Source organism: Melozone crissalis, unplaced genomic scaffold (assembly GCF_028551555.1).
Source record: "Melozone crissalis strain CALT ecotype California unplaced genomic scaffold, PUWL_Pcris_2 ptg000013l_1, whole genome shotgun sequence".
NCBI lineage: Eukaryota > Metazoa > Chordata > Aves > Passeriformes > Passerellidae > Melozone > Melozone crissalis.
Window position 1 is genome coordinate 35,834,200 of NW_026535791.1, and position 16,159 is coordinate 35,850,358.

At 43.2% G+C, this 16,159-nt stretch overlaps 1 protein-coding gene across 5 annotated transcripts in view; it reads left to right on the top strand.

The window, feature by feature from the left end:
- The window catches only part of FARP1 (FERM, ARH/RhoGEF and pleckstrin domain protein 1), a 200,819-nt gene that overhangs the window by 163,165 nt on the left and 21,495 nt on the right, over window positions 1-16,159 (top strand). For 3 of the 5 annotated variants that reach the window (XM_054272214.1, XM_054272218.1, XM_054272215.1), the window contains exons 14-16: window positions 5,758-5,948; window positions 7,423-7,512; window positions 9,724-9,857. In XM_054272214.1, the coding sequence (XP_054128189.1) occupies window positions 5,758-5,948; window positions 7,423-7,512; window positions 9,724-9,857 (415 nt within the window). The remainder of the gene's footprint in view (window positions 1-5,757; window positions 5,949-7,422; window positions 7,513-9,723; window positions 9,858-16,159) is intronic. The other 2 variants (XM_054272216.1, XM_054272219.1) reach the window with 1 other exon arrangement.

The window sequence follows — 16,159 nt, forward strand, 5'->3', positions numbered from 1 at the left end:
GAAAACCTTCTGTAGGTCGCTCTATTTCTGTCTGGAGAGATCAAGGCTAGACAAAGGGCTGATGCCCAGTGACCTTGCATTCTCCCCAGACTGTAATGCTCACTCTTTGTTCTTAACATGGAAGGAGACCCTGATGTAGGCCAACAGCAGTTACTGTCTGATTTCGCACTCACCGCTGTCTAATACTGCAGCACACCAATAAAGCATGGACCTTTACCAGCTGGAGAGGCTGCTGGCTACTAAACCAACACCAAGCTTGATGAGACTATAAGCATGTCAAGCCATTTAACTGTGTATGCATGGAATTAATTTTTTTATTATTATTATTTTTAGTTTCACCTGTACCTGAAGGCTTTTACTCATTCTAACTGGTATTTTGCTGTAAAACTGTCACTGGTTTAATTGTTCTGTCCAATTGCTGGCTGATGCTTTGTCCTAAATGTGAGGAAATTGGTTCCTTGAGAAGGTGCACCATTTTCCCAAATTCTACTCACTGCCGTGGGCATGCATTTTGCAGCTGTGACATCAAAGTGAACCTTTCTTCCTCGCAAGCTCCTGTTCAAGCCAGGCAGAGTTAGTAGTTGTGTGACATTGGATTTCTCCACAAGTTTGTTTTTAATTCCTGTTCCTCCTCAAAATCTTTGGTACTGCATTCAGGGATGTTTGTACATTAATTTACAGCTATTGTGTAACTGCTTTTCAAACTAACAAACTGTATCCACTGCTCCAGCTTGATTCGTGTAATGGGGAAGAGAAGTGCAGCTTGATGAACTGGTTCCCCTTGAGCTTTTCTGGAAGCCAGTGGGATTTTTTTCTTACATTGAGGGAGAGCAGAGCAGAATCTCTATCCCATAACTCTTCAGCAGCATGACTGTGCCTGGTTCACAGCTGGGGAGAGAAGGGATGGACACCATTATTGAACTCTTCTTCAATCTGAGGTGATTGATCTGATCACTTTAGTGATTGGTGAAGTGCATATGAAAACTTCTGCTGCTTCATCTGGTGCTATCTCTCCCCCATGCCACATATCTTTTCTGAACAAAACATTTAGATGCACATTAGAGCTATGCAACCACTGTGCAAATGGAAAATTAAGCTTGACTGTGTGGCCACAGCAGTGGCAGCTCTGTCAGATACTTTCTTATTAAAGAGCCTTCATAAGTAATATGCTTAGTAATGACAAGGAGAAAGGGGAAACAACTTGGGTTTCATCTGCCAGACTGGAGTTTAGAAAACACTGATCAGACATTAAAGTTGAGTTGATGGGATATGGATGTCACAAACCTCCCCTGACTGCAGAGCAAGCCACAGAGTAGGAGTAAGAGAGAATAAGCCCTGCAACATTCCAGGTATTGAGAAAGGTGCTTTTCTGGCTCTTAATATGTTTTAAATTTCTAATAGTAATAATAACAACCTTGAGAACAGTAAAACTCTCAAGAGTTGACTTGATGATGACTTAAGCGGTACATGAAGTTTTCCAGCAGAATTTCAGTCACCTTTAATAATGTTTTCTCTCACTTTCCATAATTGAGTCATTATCACTTCTCAGTACTCCACAGAAAAGAAGCATTCCCATGGGCATCTTAACACTTCTGTACTCTTCCTCTCTGTTAAAAAAACACTATGTATAAATGGGAACTGTTCCTTTTGAAGTAGATGCAGAACACTAAATGGCCTGAGTTTGTTATTCTGCAGTTTCAGAAGAAAAGGAATGGAGGAGGATTATCTTCAGGATACACTGAATCCCATTTGTCTCCCTCACAAAGAGGGGAGCTCCCCTGTTAGGTTAGTTTCTAACCAGGGATTTCAAATCATCTCATGCTGCCTGTGTAGTCAACAAACGGGCAGCAGGCAGTTCAGGCCACCTATGGTGTGAATTGACCTCTGGGAGAGACTTGCCTCATCATGTGGAAAGTACTGATTTTAACTGGTTTTCCTTTGATATGAGCCATGCTTACAGCAATGTCACTCAGCCCAACACTCCATGGGCACCACCCTCAGCCCCTGTGGGTTCACAGCTGTGTGTGACAGGAGCCAAGAGTATCCAAGGTACAGTGAGTGGGATGGATTGCCTCTGGTGGCCGAGGGCAGAGTCCAGCCTGTCCCTCTGGCAGGGCAGCCACAGCTTGCCAGCACTCTGTGCCTTCCTGCCCCCAAACTGCAGCAAGCAACTGATGTGTATTTTGACAAGGGTGTAGCTGTTAAGTATTTGATTCTAGCTGCTGGCTTCTATTTGTGTAGCACATGGAATATATATGTTGGTTGGGAGAGATTTGAGACACGTGTAAAACCAGGAGGGTAACCCACACTTTCATGCCCTGTGGCCATGTAAAATGCCATTGTCATTTCATAGATGTTTTCCCCCAAGTTAGATTTCAATCTGTCTTGAATAGATTTCACTTAAGTTTTGCTTCTTTTGTTACCTTCACTACTGCAGCACTTTTCTCTGGTGTCAGTGGAACTAAGAATCACTCCAGGTATTTTGGCATTGATGGTAAAATCTGGCATGCCACGGTAAAGTGCATTCTTGTTATTTGCCAGTGTCATCAACCAGTGTTGGTTTCTCTTCTTAAACCCATACTTAAAAAATAATTAAAGCACATGCTTAATAATTCCTACCCACTCCTCCAATGATGTAATTTTAGTGTACACTTTAATAATCCTCAGATAAAAATTCTTTTGTGCTTTCTCTTGATTTGTGTGTATACAGCTGACTCCATTAAATTTGAAAGATGGCCCAATTCTGAATCTAAATAAAAATCACTTGAAGTATGAGCAAAGACAATTCCATGTTACCAGCTGCAAACCATTTAGGCCTCCAGTGTGCAGTAGCATTTGCTATCTGGCAAATGATATGCTAATAATTACTTGTCAATCCATGAATCCTTTAGGGCAAATTGTAAGGGATTTCGGTACCTTGTAAATAGGATTGGTCTTCTCCCTTCTGCTTATGTTTATATTCTGCAGTGTGTAGTTGATGAGTAGAGCCTGTATGAATATACTCTTCTGTGGCAGGAGATCAGATGAAACACTTTGTTAATTCAGGTTATTTATTCCTCACCTCTGTGAAAAAGAGAAAGTGGCTTTGCAGCACTGCCGTGACCCATCAGCATGACACATGTCCTGATTGGTGATGGGGGAGGGAAGAACCTCCATTTTCATTTCTTCATGGCTTACTGATTTTTTCACACCAAAACGAACTTGTTTCCCACATTTCCCAGAGCAACATCCAGTGTGTTGATATCTGTGGCTGTGTTGGTTGTAATTAGGCCCCAGAATGTACTAATGCAAGGACATTTTGAGGTCCTCTCATAATGCAGCCACTTTATTATAACTAGTTTCAATTTTCACTTGTTCCATGTATTGGCAGGTGGGGTCTGACTGAGCTCTTGCTTGTAGGTGGTGGTGGTTGGGTTTGGTCTCTGCTCCTGCCCACATTGGTACTAAAAGGGAGGATGCAGCATTTCAGCTTGCTGCAAAATAACTTTGAGAATGTCAGTGATGCATTGGCATGCAGAGTCTTTTATCAGTTGGGTGTGTACACAGTGCTGTGAGCCACCAGGCACATTTTTTGTGATACTTTCCATAATACTTTTCCCAGGTTAATGTCTTCCAACTGTAAGATAGGGTGTCTTTCTAATTCATTGTCCTTTTGATATTTTGTAGTTTGAAATACTTGAGTTGTACTGATAAAAGTTACAGTACATCAGAGCTTAGTTTTAGGATTATAGATAGGTAGATAGATATGTGAATATATCTGTATCTTTCTATCACAGATAGGTGCTATTTAACTCCTAGACTACAATGCTGTGAACTTCTCACAGAGGTGCAAATCATTTATTCGCTGTCATATGACAGACATAGTGCCAGAATTTCTTTGTTTCCACATTTGAGGTGATATCACTTTTCTTATGTCTTTTGTAATGTAGTTAAGTACTTTTAACCTTACAACCTTGCTATTAATCTGTTTCACTATTTCTCAATGATGAATTCCATTTCTTTGGAAAATACTGTATACAGTTGTGTGCTAGTGTCAATAAAATTGACATTTGTGTAACAAGCTGTGGCATTTTCTCAAATTTCACTGAACATTGATTAGTGTGAAACTGTTGGTAAATCCTTTCTTGCTAGCTGTAATAATACAGATCTTTATTTCAAAGATAAATAATGCTTTGACTTTGATTTTTAATAGGCTACATAACTGTCATGATTACGCAAACTGATAACTGTGCTGTTTTTTCCTTCTCTTTTCAAAGGAATGATTTATAAACGTGAACTGGTTTGGAACTGGAAAACATTCATGTTCTAGCAATAAAGCTTGAGTTCTTCCAGAAAATAAATAGGTTCTACTACTGGCCTAATCATATTTATTTTTTATTACATTTACTGGAGTATCTCAGCTGTGCTTTTTTAGCAACAGGAACATTTACCTATGATAATTTAGGGAGGACATAATCACATGATAGTAAATTGTACTTGACCCTATTTATACACGGTGATGTATGTGCTTTACATTTCATCTTAGACAGCCTGTTGGCTGTGGTAGTCAAGAGCTTGTCACATTTTTTTTGGTTGGATTTTAATGTATGATGCCAAAATGGCACAGACTGTAAATGTTCTTCCACATGACAGATTCTTCTTCTAAAACAGGTTTAGATTGTCAGATGTATGGAGGAGGGGATTACTGGGAGAAGACTGGGCATTTTTGGCAAACTTTCTTTCTGTGCAGTCATTAATCTGGCTGCCTCCCAGAAGACAAAATTTGCTAATTTCAGTAATTTAATCTAGTGTACACGAATCCATGGAAGTGTAACTAATTGTCTAATTCTTTAATATTTTTAATCCAAAATGAAATGGGATTTTATATCTGTGAAAATATGAAATTGTCATGCTTTGTGCATTAAAAGTATTGCTTTTCTTATGTAAATGTAATGCTAGCATTTCCATCCCAAACAATCAGAGGAGCATGGAAAGACCTACAAGGTATAATATACATCCTCGTGTTGTGTGTAGAAGTTGGGGAACTAGTAGTTTTCTCCCTTCATGTTAGATCTGACTGATCTTAGCAGCAACATTTCTGTAGAAAGTCATCCTTTTTCTCTAGACCTCAACTAGTTAAATTTGTACTAACTTGTCCTGTAGTTCCCTATGAAGTACTGATTTGAGTGTTTGAAGTTCTACCTTGCTGGCAAGAATGGCACTCCTGGAACAATAACTGTATTGTTGTATTTATTCTCTTTCTATAGAGTGGATTGCAATGGTGAAATGTTTTATATGAAGTTTATGTTTAGAATCATAGAATGTCCTGGGTCGGAAGGGACCTTAAAGACCTCCTAGCTCCAACCCCCCTGCCATGGGCAGGAGCACCTTTCACTAGACCAGGTTATTTAGAGCTCCATCCAGGCTGGCCTTCAGCACTGCCAGGGCTGGGACAGCCACAGCTTCCTGAGCAAGCTGTTCTAGTGCCTCATCCCTCCCACAGTAAAGAACTGCAGCTCAGTCATCTGTGCCTTGATTCCTTCCCTACAGAGACAGTAATTTCAGCCAGTTTTATCAGCTAAGACACTTAACAGTCCCATGGTGAATGCAAGTGGATGCAGTTCCTCTGGCTTCAAGGCCATTTGGGCTAGTTTGAGGACCCTGGTGGCTGTGTCTTGTAGCATAATTTCACATGCTGCAGTTTAAGATTGTAACTCCTTGTGGTACTTTTTTGAGAAAGCTTGTCCTAATTGATTTCTCTTTTATCATTTTTCTTAGCAGGTTCTCTGACTGGCAGCCCTCACCTTTCAGAGCTTTCCATCAATTCCCAAGGAGGACCATCAGTGGCAAATATGACTTTATCTCCAAACTTGAGCCCTGATGCCAAGCAGTCATCTCCCTTGGTCAGCCCTTTGCTGAATGACCCGTCATGCATCAGGGCTGATGATGAGGAAGAGGTCAAAAGAAAGGTAAGGTGGATGAAGTTGGCCTTGTCTCTCTTCTCTCTGATGTGTTGTGATAAATCTGGGTTGTTCCTGTTGCTCCTGAGGTTCCAGGGAACCTCAGGAGCTTGTTTGGATGAGGTCTCCTATAAATCTGAACTTGCTTTTAAGGAGTGGAAGTTTGTTGTAACAAAACAGTCAGCTCCATTGTCTCACTGGAGAGAAAATTTCCAGGTGACAGAAAGAAAAGGAGCAGTTTTGAGCCTGTTGTGGGAATATCCAACCCAGGCTCTCCAGTCTGTCTCTGCTGGGAGCACCACTGGGAGCATCTGGTTGTGGGAGTAGAAAATGCTCTCTTTGAGCCACAGCCTGCAGCAATCAGCTGGGAGTGCTTGGCTCAGACCCATCATTGCAGCAAAACCATAAGGAAGCAACACATCCAAAACTGCTTTCTGAAGATAAAGTGTTTGTGTGAGCTGGGCTGTTCTGGGTGCCTGCTGGCTCATCCCTCCTCTGCTGCTGGGTGAGAGAGCTTCCTCTTGTCCTTCTGTAGCTGTTTTTTTCTCCTCTTGGAGCATCTCAAGAGGCAGAAAGAAACTCTGATGGCTTTGCTGGAAAGTGGGAGTTTGTGTAAGGAAGATCTCTTTTCCCACTGTGCATAGTTAGCAAGATGTGTGAAGGAAATTTGAGAAGAAGAAAATCGGAGACTCGGTTAATGGAGCCAGGACTCTGTGTGCCAGTCCAAGACAGAGCAGCCAGTGACTGTGCACCAGCTGATGGTGGTTCCCTGGGGATGCATCCTGACTGGGAAATGCCCACATAGACTCCCTGGGCAGGGCATTCACAGTGTTTGCACTGCATCATTTGTCTTCAGGGAGAAAACAAAGGAAAAATATCTATGGATGTTTTTTTCTTAATTTTTACTTCTTAAGCAACACAGAGGAAGATCAGCTGGGTTCCTTTGGCTCTTCAGAATTAAGAAATTTTAAATCTGTAGCCTAATCTAAAATCCTTCCCCTCTCCCACTGTTAGATTATCCAGCCAAGAAAATCTTACAGGTTTGAATTTTTTTCAGAAGTATTTTTCCTGTGGATTACCATCATGATGACAAAACTTAACAATAATCAGACACAAATTTTTGTTGTTTTGTCAAATTTTACACTTGATTTAAATGGTCATTTATCCTGCAAAGGATTTTTTCATGAACTTCACAACATGTCCTGCTCTAGAAATAAACTGAAAGGAACATCAGCACCCCAAAGCAGTAGAAATCATCTTAGCAGAAAAAGAAGTCTCTCAAAAACCCACAGAAAGTCCTTGTTCTCTTGTGTTTGCAAGGAAGGGTTGCTTTTAGGGCTTCAGGGCTTAGGAACATGCAAGGATGAGTCACAGCATAACCACAAGCAAGGGTCACTGGTTTGTAACTCTCTCTGTGATTTATTATCTACAGTTTTTTTCTCCATAAAAGCAGAGGAAAACCTAATGTGCTTGCAATTCACAGAGGTTCCCAACTGAGAAGGCTTACTTCATTGCTAAGGAAGTGGCCACCACGGAGCGAACATACCTGAAGGACCTTGAAGTCATCACATCGGTATGTTTGCTTGAGCCTGACTCACAGAACACGTGAAGCTCTGGGCAGGGGGAATGTTTCCTCTGCTCCATTTAACATCGTCATGCTGCTGTTACATTCTGCACTGAGGTTACTCTTTGCTGTGCAGGGCAGTTCTCCTCCAGGGAGGAAGTAACACGAGAATCAGAGAGCAGAGGTTTGCTCTGTGGTTAGTAACATGCACTAAGGAACTGTATCAGGTTGAGGAACTTGTGACACACTTCACTTATATTTTCTTGCTCTCATGCTTTGTGGTTATAATTACTAAAAATGCCTGTGGGTTTTCAATGACTTCTCTTAAAACTGAAGCAGCTCCTTAGGGGCACAGATAAATGTTTTCTACTGTATTAAACGCCCTCCATTTAACATGAAATATTGCAGAGTACCTGTTTGAATGCCTCTGATTTTTCAGAAAGTGAAACTGTGTGTTAAATGAATCATTCATCTGTAGCATCTGATCAGAGCGTGATTGTTAAAATCACCAAGGCAAATAGCTGCCATCTTTGCACACACAGCAACAGTCTTATTTCACTTCCGTGAATAATGTGTGCAAGATCTGGTCTGAAATAATAATTTTTCTGTGAATGGCACTGGGTCCAAACCCCTTCATGGCATTTTGGGCAGCTCCAGACCTCTCAGCTCTTAAATCACGCAGTGAGGTGCATTGCCCACTCCTGTGTTGAGTGTTGTGGTGAGGAGGACATGCTTCAGGGGAAAGTGTTGGGACCAGCTGGGAACCAGGGACACACTTGCTCCTCAGCTGCTTCTCTGTTCCAGGATCCCACGTGAGAGATGCAGCTGATCACACGCCAGCTTAGACAGAGCCAATAGAGCATGGTTTTGCAGGCAGCAGGGTAGCTGTGGCCTCACTGCTCCTTACCCTTGCTTTTTGGGAAGCCAGCCTGCTGAGAGAAGAGGCCAGGTTCTGTGGGACAGTTCTGCAGTCATTGCTGTAGTCTCAACAGCAGATTTGCTGTTCTCATCTAGTATTTCACCCAGCGGCAGCAGAAACAAAAAGTTGTAGCTCTTCAGAGCTAAAGCCCATTTTCCACCCCATCCTCTCATTCTTGTGGCAGGCAGATTTGAATTTGCTGGATCACCAAGAGGGGTGGGCCTGATGGATAGCATGCAGGTGTGTCAGCTGTGGTCCACAAATTACTGGCCCAGGAGGCCACTGAAAGTGAACAAGTAGCCAGCATAGCTGGAAAAGGAACAACTTCTGTGCATGAATTTTGAGACTTGGTAGACAAGCTTCAACTTTAGTTCTGCCTGGTGCTGAGATAAAGCAGGGGAGAAGGAAGCTTGGGAAGGATCTCTAAGGATCTCTTTTTATCCCAGCTCTGGCTCAGCTCCAGCTGATGCAGTGTCAAGCAAGACTGCTCTAACAGTGTTCTGTGGTCCCAGCAGCCTTCTAGGCACTGCTGGAAGTCAACCACAGATAGCTGGAACCCCTCAGGGCAGTGAGGAGTGAGCAGTGTTACCCTGTGGAAGACAATAGGCATTACTGCCTTGGCAAGCTGCCTAGTCCAATGGTCTTGTGTCACCCATAGTCTGTTAGGGTGAAATAAAGAGAATTTGGAGCAAGGCTGAGCAGGAGCCTGTTACAGTCCTTACAGTGCCTGTCACTGCCACTCCAGTGTTGTGATAGCAGTGTCTTCCACTTGCTCACTTTGCCAAGTGATGTGTCCTCTGTGTGCACACAGCAGCAGGGCCGTGGGTGCTCACTGAGCCAACTCCTGCCAAAGGCATTTCAGACCAAACTCGGCAAAAAGAAAATGCAGAGCATATTTTTTTTCACTTTTTCTGAATTTTTTACAAGAAATTTTCTTGTAAAATTGTTTACAATTACAAGAGTATTGTAATGCTCTTTCTCCTGCACCTGCAGCATTTGCAGATTCAGTTTGTATTGACTAACCAGTTTGGGTTTGAAAAGAATTTTCAAGTTTTGATCAGTGATGGCGAAAGGGAAGGGAGTTCCTTTTTCAGCTGTGCAGGTCTGATCTCTGATAAGAGCACCAGTTCAGCACACAGGAATGTCAGGGATAGTCTGGGTTGTGTTCCTAGTGCCAGATAAATAAGATCCCTGCTGGCTTAGCTGTTAGGAGTATTTGGGTTAGGTACATAAAGACAGAAAATGATCATACCTTCTGCATTCCACCCACTGATAATTTTGCTTCTTTTTTTCCTTTGTAGTGGTTTCAGAGTGCAGTGAGTAAAGAAGATTGCATGCCTGAAACACTGAAAAATCTAATTTTCTCCAACTTCGAACCTTTGCACAAATTTCACACTGGTTTTCTCAAGGAAATTGAGCAGAGACTTGCTCTGTGGTAAGACTGTTGATTGTTATTTATCTGTAGTCTTTCGTGCTGTTTAGCATTTTTGCATTCCCTTTTTGCTAACTCCTTGTGATCTACTGTAGGGCTTAATTTGTGAAAGTCACAGATGTTGGTTAATAACAGACAGGGTTTATTGAATCGTGCTCTGTTCATGTTTACTTGACAAACTCTGTTGTTCAGATATCTCAGTTACAGACATATGCAAATGAGATCATAATTCTGGCTGAAGCTTTCCCTTGCCAAATGTCAGTGTTTCTACATGGCAGCTCCTTTGAAGATCATGCTGCAAGCAAGGCTTATCAGTAATAAAGAGGGAAAGGCAAAGGACCAGGTTCTGTTTCTGTCAAAATAGGTACAGGCTGGGAGGATTTCACAGAGCAGCTTCTCATTCTGCAGCATCACAGCTGTGACACTCACAGGGCCTACAGTGCTCTCTACAAAATGAAGGAGTGTTGGAAGACGACACTGGGCTTGAAAATTATCTATTCCTAACACAGTACTGATAGTAAAACATGGCATTTTTTACAAAATAGCTATGAAGTGAATAATTCTTCCCTGGCAAGGCTCTTAATACATTTGACCACTGAAATCTTACCAGAGGCAGCAGCATAAGCAGAAGCCTTCTACTTGCTCTGATTATACCTGTCTGGACTAGATTGTCCTGCTCTGTGTAGGCATTTTTTGTAACTTACCTTTGTTCTAGGAGCTGAGCTTTTCCCTTCTCAGTTAGAAAAGTGACAGTGAAAATCACGTGAAAGCAGAGCAGGCAGACCTAATGGGTGTTAATCAGTTTAATTAAGACGGGTGCCTCTTTAACTAATGAATCAAAACAAAAGCAAAAACAGAGTCTCAGAGTGTATGAGTTTAACTCTTGTGATGTATTGAGATAATTTAATGGGGGCACAGCACAGGCTAGTGCTGTCCAAACCCACCCTGCACAGTTGCAGAATTAGCAGGTGTTTTCTGGGAGGAGGGGAATGTGGTACTGCCTCTTAGAGCTGACATCCTCACCCAGGACTTGGGTTGGCTCCTAATATTTTATATATAAATAGATAGATATAGATATATGTATATATTTCTATATGTATTTATATATAATAACTAATATAGTTACTCCTAAGAAATGTTCCGCACAGCCTCCCTGCCTGTATCACTCTTTTTTTCATTGGGCTGCTGCTGGTGTTGATTGCACTGCCCTAAGCAGCATTTATTACAGGTAGTCCAAGAAGGCTCTTTAGGATGTTATAAAATACTCATTGTTTCTTCAACTTTGGTGTAAGATTAACAGAAGTTGGAGTTAATCCCCAACTAGCTGGGGTTAAGGTGTGTGGTGAGAAAAGGGAAATTTATGCAGTTAGTAAAGGCCGAGTTCTGCTCTCTGTCAGACCAGTCTGATCTGGCTGGGTGCTGACTCCTGGGCAGATGTTGAAATAGAGATATCCCCTATATCCTTCTGGTGGCATTAGAGGTGGATGCAAACCTCCTGTTCAGGTGTGATGTTTTGCAAAAATTGGATAATGCTGCACTTCCAGCCTTCTGTGGAAAGGTGACATTGTGATAAGTGGAGGAAAGGATGTTAAAAGAAAGAAAAAGTATTTAGACTTCTAGACTTTCCTTGGTTTTACTTTGTTTCTCCTTTTCAACTAGCTTATTTTAAAGCTGAGTGAACCTTCTATTTTTCAGCTTCTCCATAAAGTTTCACAGAGTGGTGAACCTAATTTTAAAGCTTCTAAATACCATATTTTAACTGCACTTAGTCTGTGATTTAAAGTGCTGATCTGCTACAAAGTTGCTTTGCAATCCAGATTTATCCCGAAATATTCTGCTGAGGTAACTGTGTCCCAGCTGGGCACCTCGTTCTGATTTTGTCAGCTCAGCTATTGCGTGTCCTTCCACAGTTAGTGTAAGGCCACTGGGATTTCTCTGCTGGCTGCTCTGAACCACTTGACAGAAGAGCAGCCACGTTCCTGCATTGTTTTCAGCCTGGATGCACCTCGTGTAATACCCCTGCTGTAGACAGTGATGGTTGTAAAGTTCTGGAAGATTTGAGTGTGTGCCTTGGGAAGGAGGCAGCCCTGCTGACAGGTATTATTGTGGAGGTGTTGATGTTTCTATATAATGCCACAGATGCTGAGATAAGCCACAAGCAATAAACTCTGTCCTATAGAGATTAGTGTTTAATTAAAGAGTGAGAGACAAAATTAAACAGCCCCTCAGCATCCCCAGGAAGCTGGTGGCAGTGTGGTAGGGAATTCCTTCAGCAGCATGGTCAAGGTCACTTAGCTCAGTGCCAGATTGGTGCCTCTCTCTTTGGCCCCAGGAGTTTTTAAGGCAGAGGGCTCTGGCTGCGTTCACAGCTCAGGACAGGTCACCCCCAGCTGCCCAGCAAATCAATCATGGGCCTGGCTGCGCACAGCTGCAGGCAGGTGTGGGCAGGATTCAAGCCAGCTCATTTAAATCTGACTCTTCCATGTCAGCTCTTAAATTTCCAGGCAGGTGGATGGGGGAGGAAGGTCCTGAGACCTGAGCTTTTGTCAGAGGGTAACGTGCCCTACAAAAAAAAGGGCCTTTGAATGAAGGGGTTGTGGGCTTCATCAGGCTGCTGGAAACCCCTAGCTACCAACATGTGCTGTGGGAGCTTGTGAGAGAGAGGGAGTCTCCTGCAGCCAGTCCTCTGTGTTCCCCTAGTGAGTAGGATGCTGGGTTTTATCCACCTAAAGTGCAGTTCCACCTGCTCACTCTACACAGACACAAGTGCAGTTCTCTAAGGTTTGTTTCAAACTTCATGCTGCATGTTGGGAGATCTAACAGGAGATCATTCCCTGCTCTCTTAGGCTTTGCATCATATTGAAGCTGCTGCTGATGCAAAAGAGCTGTGGTGAGGACAAGGCTCAGGGGGATTGTGCCTAACAATTGTTAGATGTCTCCATGCCTTTAATTTGTGAAAACATATCTATAGACTTTTAGTATTTGGCTGGAGGAAGCTCAGGTTGTGTGCATTATTAAAAGCATTTCTGGCTTGCTTGAAGGCTTCTGGAGTGTTTGAATTTGCAATCAAGGGCAGGCTGTTTGCTACAGAACACCTTAATGGCCAGGATCCTTTTGACCTGGCTATAGATTCTGGCAGGGCTCATCTGTTCCTTTAAACAGTTCACCATTTTTCTCTGCAGTGCTGCATTTCCTAAGATCAGCATGTCTCAGTGTCCAGGCCCTAGTGACAGCTTTTAGTATGACGTAGATTGATACTGACACCAATAGTCAGCTGCAGAATATAGGCAGTCAGTGCATTTTTCTCAGCCAGAGTTTCTTTCTGGCCATGAAACTGAGAAGATTCCTGGTGGTTTTATTGCACAGCATCCTAAGATGAGTGTTACCATGCTCTGGGCCATGTCTTCAGCCCTGCCTGTGTTGTTGCAAGGCCAGCAAAGCATTCCATGAATCTCCTCAGTTGCCCCAGCTGTGCTGAGCTCTGGAGGCTGCCCATGTTCCTGGGAGCAAGTGAAACACCCCACTGGAGGCTGTGTGGAGGTTTGAGGAGAGGAAGGAGGACCTTTGGTGGATGCAGGCAGGCATGGGGCTTTTCCCCCTCACACAGGAAGGGAAGAGAAGAGGAGAAGAGCAGGAATAGCACACATCAGGCTGTTCAAGTGCCAGAAGAGCTGCATCTGGCACTTGGGCATCCAGATGCTGGTCCTGGCTGCCAGGACTCCTCAGCAAGGCTTTGGATGCAAGGCCGGGAGCTCCCAAGCCTTTTTGATGGGAGAAAATATGGGAGGCATATGTCAGTGACTTTAGGCTGGCTCCTGTTTGCCAAGACCAGGGATATTTTATGGCAAGGAGGAAGAGGTGTGGGCAGTGCAGGCCGGGTGTGACATACTTCATCAGCTTCTGGGGGGCTGAATCTGAGAAGTCAGTTTGGAGGAGTTGGGTTCTACTCCTCCTTTTACCTCAGCTGTTTAATAAGCTGTTCATTTGGGCCACAAGCACCATTTTCCATCCAAATAATTGAGCTCATCTTTCCACACCCCATTAAATGTATTGCAAGTTTCCACACTGATTTCTTTAAATGAAGACAGAAAGTGGCAGATAGAGAACCATAAGTATCCCCCTTTTCTGACCACTGAACAGCAGAGAGAGCAGTGCTGGGGCAAGTCAGGATAGCTGTTTCTGCCCAAGGATGCCCTCATCAGGTAGTACAAATCTGTGTTTTGGGCTTTATCATGTGCTAGGAAAGAAAAGTGTTATGTACCTCCCAGAAGTGCAGGCAGACTCCTCTTCTCCCAGGGAAGCTGCTAGTTTGACTTGCAGATCTTTCTGAGGAAAGCTGCTGCTCAGTGTTACCAGATGGGAATGTGTGGCTGTAATTTGCAAGAAAAAGGGCTCTTAATCTTAGCATATGAAAGGAGAAGGCGCAATCAGAGTTTGTGGAAGCAAAATTGAAAACCTCTAATAAAAAAGCACTCAGGGAGGTGTAGGAAGATGAGCCAAATGTTGATTTATTAACCATTTTTTGTTTGAGAATACTTGTGCTGAGGAAGAGCAGCCTGACAGACAGTTTATATAAACAAGGCAGCAGTTCTTATCTGCCTCCTCAAAGGCAGCGTGCAGGCTGGGAGGCACCAGGAGAGCACTTGCACAAGTGTCTCTGTCCTGTGTACAGAAGTGAGGTGTGTGCTGCAGTACAAACCTCTGGGTTATGCTCTTCAGATCCCTGAGACCAGGACATTGAGAGGGGCTTGGTGCCAGCACACTGGGCTCGGTTTTGAGGAGAGTTTTCATTGCTGAAGTCACTTCTGGGTACCTCTGGGGATTGAAGCTGTGCTACGCCCAAATTAACTGGAAATGGTGGGGAGAAGTAGCACATGCAGGATCTGTTAGTCAGAGTTGGAGCCATGCTGCATCAGTCCCTGTGGCTCTCCCAGCAGGATGTGCCCAGGGTCAGCTCTGAGGCTGTTCCACAGCAAGGTGTGTAATGCTGTTGCATTTACAGCCCATTTTCATGCAGTGCTGTTACTTGCTCAGATCCCTTACATTTAAAAGCATTGCTGATGCATGTTTGCTGTAGGTTGGGTTTCTCCCACAACAGGGGCAGCCATCCCGAAGTCTTTAAATGTAGGCACACCCTCCAAAGGCTTGGTTTGACTCTGGGAAGCTCTGATGGCTTCAGCAGTGTTTCCTAGGCTCTGAGCAGCGTGTCATGCACCACTCACTGCTGCAAGTGCAGCTGCAGTGCTGGCTGGAATGGGCAGGGCAGTGAGAAGCAGGGTGTGAGCAAGGAAAGGGGTGTTTGCTTTTATTGGCTCTTCTTTTCCAATTACAAAACATGCCTCTTATTAAAAGGCAGTTGTAATGAGAAATGTTTAAGGTATATTTTAGTATTAGAACTTTAGTTAATAATGGAGTCATAAAGAACTTCAAAGTGTGTAGGTGTTCAAAGAACCAGCTATGTTATTCAGGAGAGAGTTCCTGAGTATGTAACACAAGGTCACACATTGTAAATATAATTTGTTACAGTTGATTTGTTATTATTTTGGCTGCAATTCAAGGGCTGCAATCAAAGACTTCTGTGTTTGCCTCAAAAAAATCTTTATTGAGATATCTTTCTCTTCTTTTTTGCCTTTCCACCATCCCCATTGAATACCTTCTGATTGAGGGTATGGGCTGACTTGAGATTTCCTTCTATTATGTTTTCAATTGTATACACTAAAAAATCATGTAATTAGAAAATCTGACAGGGCTGCTTGTGTAATCCCTGTAAGTCCAGCTGGTGCCTGCTTGGAGTAATATATATAAGGTAGTGTCTGAATTTCTTGCCAGGTGTAAGCCAGTCTTCTCTTTTCTTGCTATTGTACACTTGCATTGTTGTAAAAAGGAAGGGACTACTTGGATAAAAATGGGAAATGATCTTAGAATGACCAATAACATCCTCACTCTTTTAGCATGATTTTCTGCTAAAATGGGGAGGCTTCAGACCTCCCCAGAATGTCAGTGGAGTCAGGGCACATTATGCATGGGGGAAGCTGCTCCTGCATCTTCTGTGGAGATGGGCACCATAAATCAGCTCCTGATGAAAAGCTGTGAGACCCTAGGCCCTGAGTTTTTTCCCTTGTCACTGGCAGATAGATACCATGTTCAAACAGTGACCCGTGAAAACAAGGAGTAAGAAGAACAATTTAGCCATTGATGCACAACAAATGAGCAGCTTCTTCCCTCTCAGCAAGCTGAGTGTTGTTATTCAAAACATACGCCACAGGGAGAACTCTCCTTTGTGCTCCCGTGCTTTGGGCTGTTGC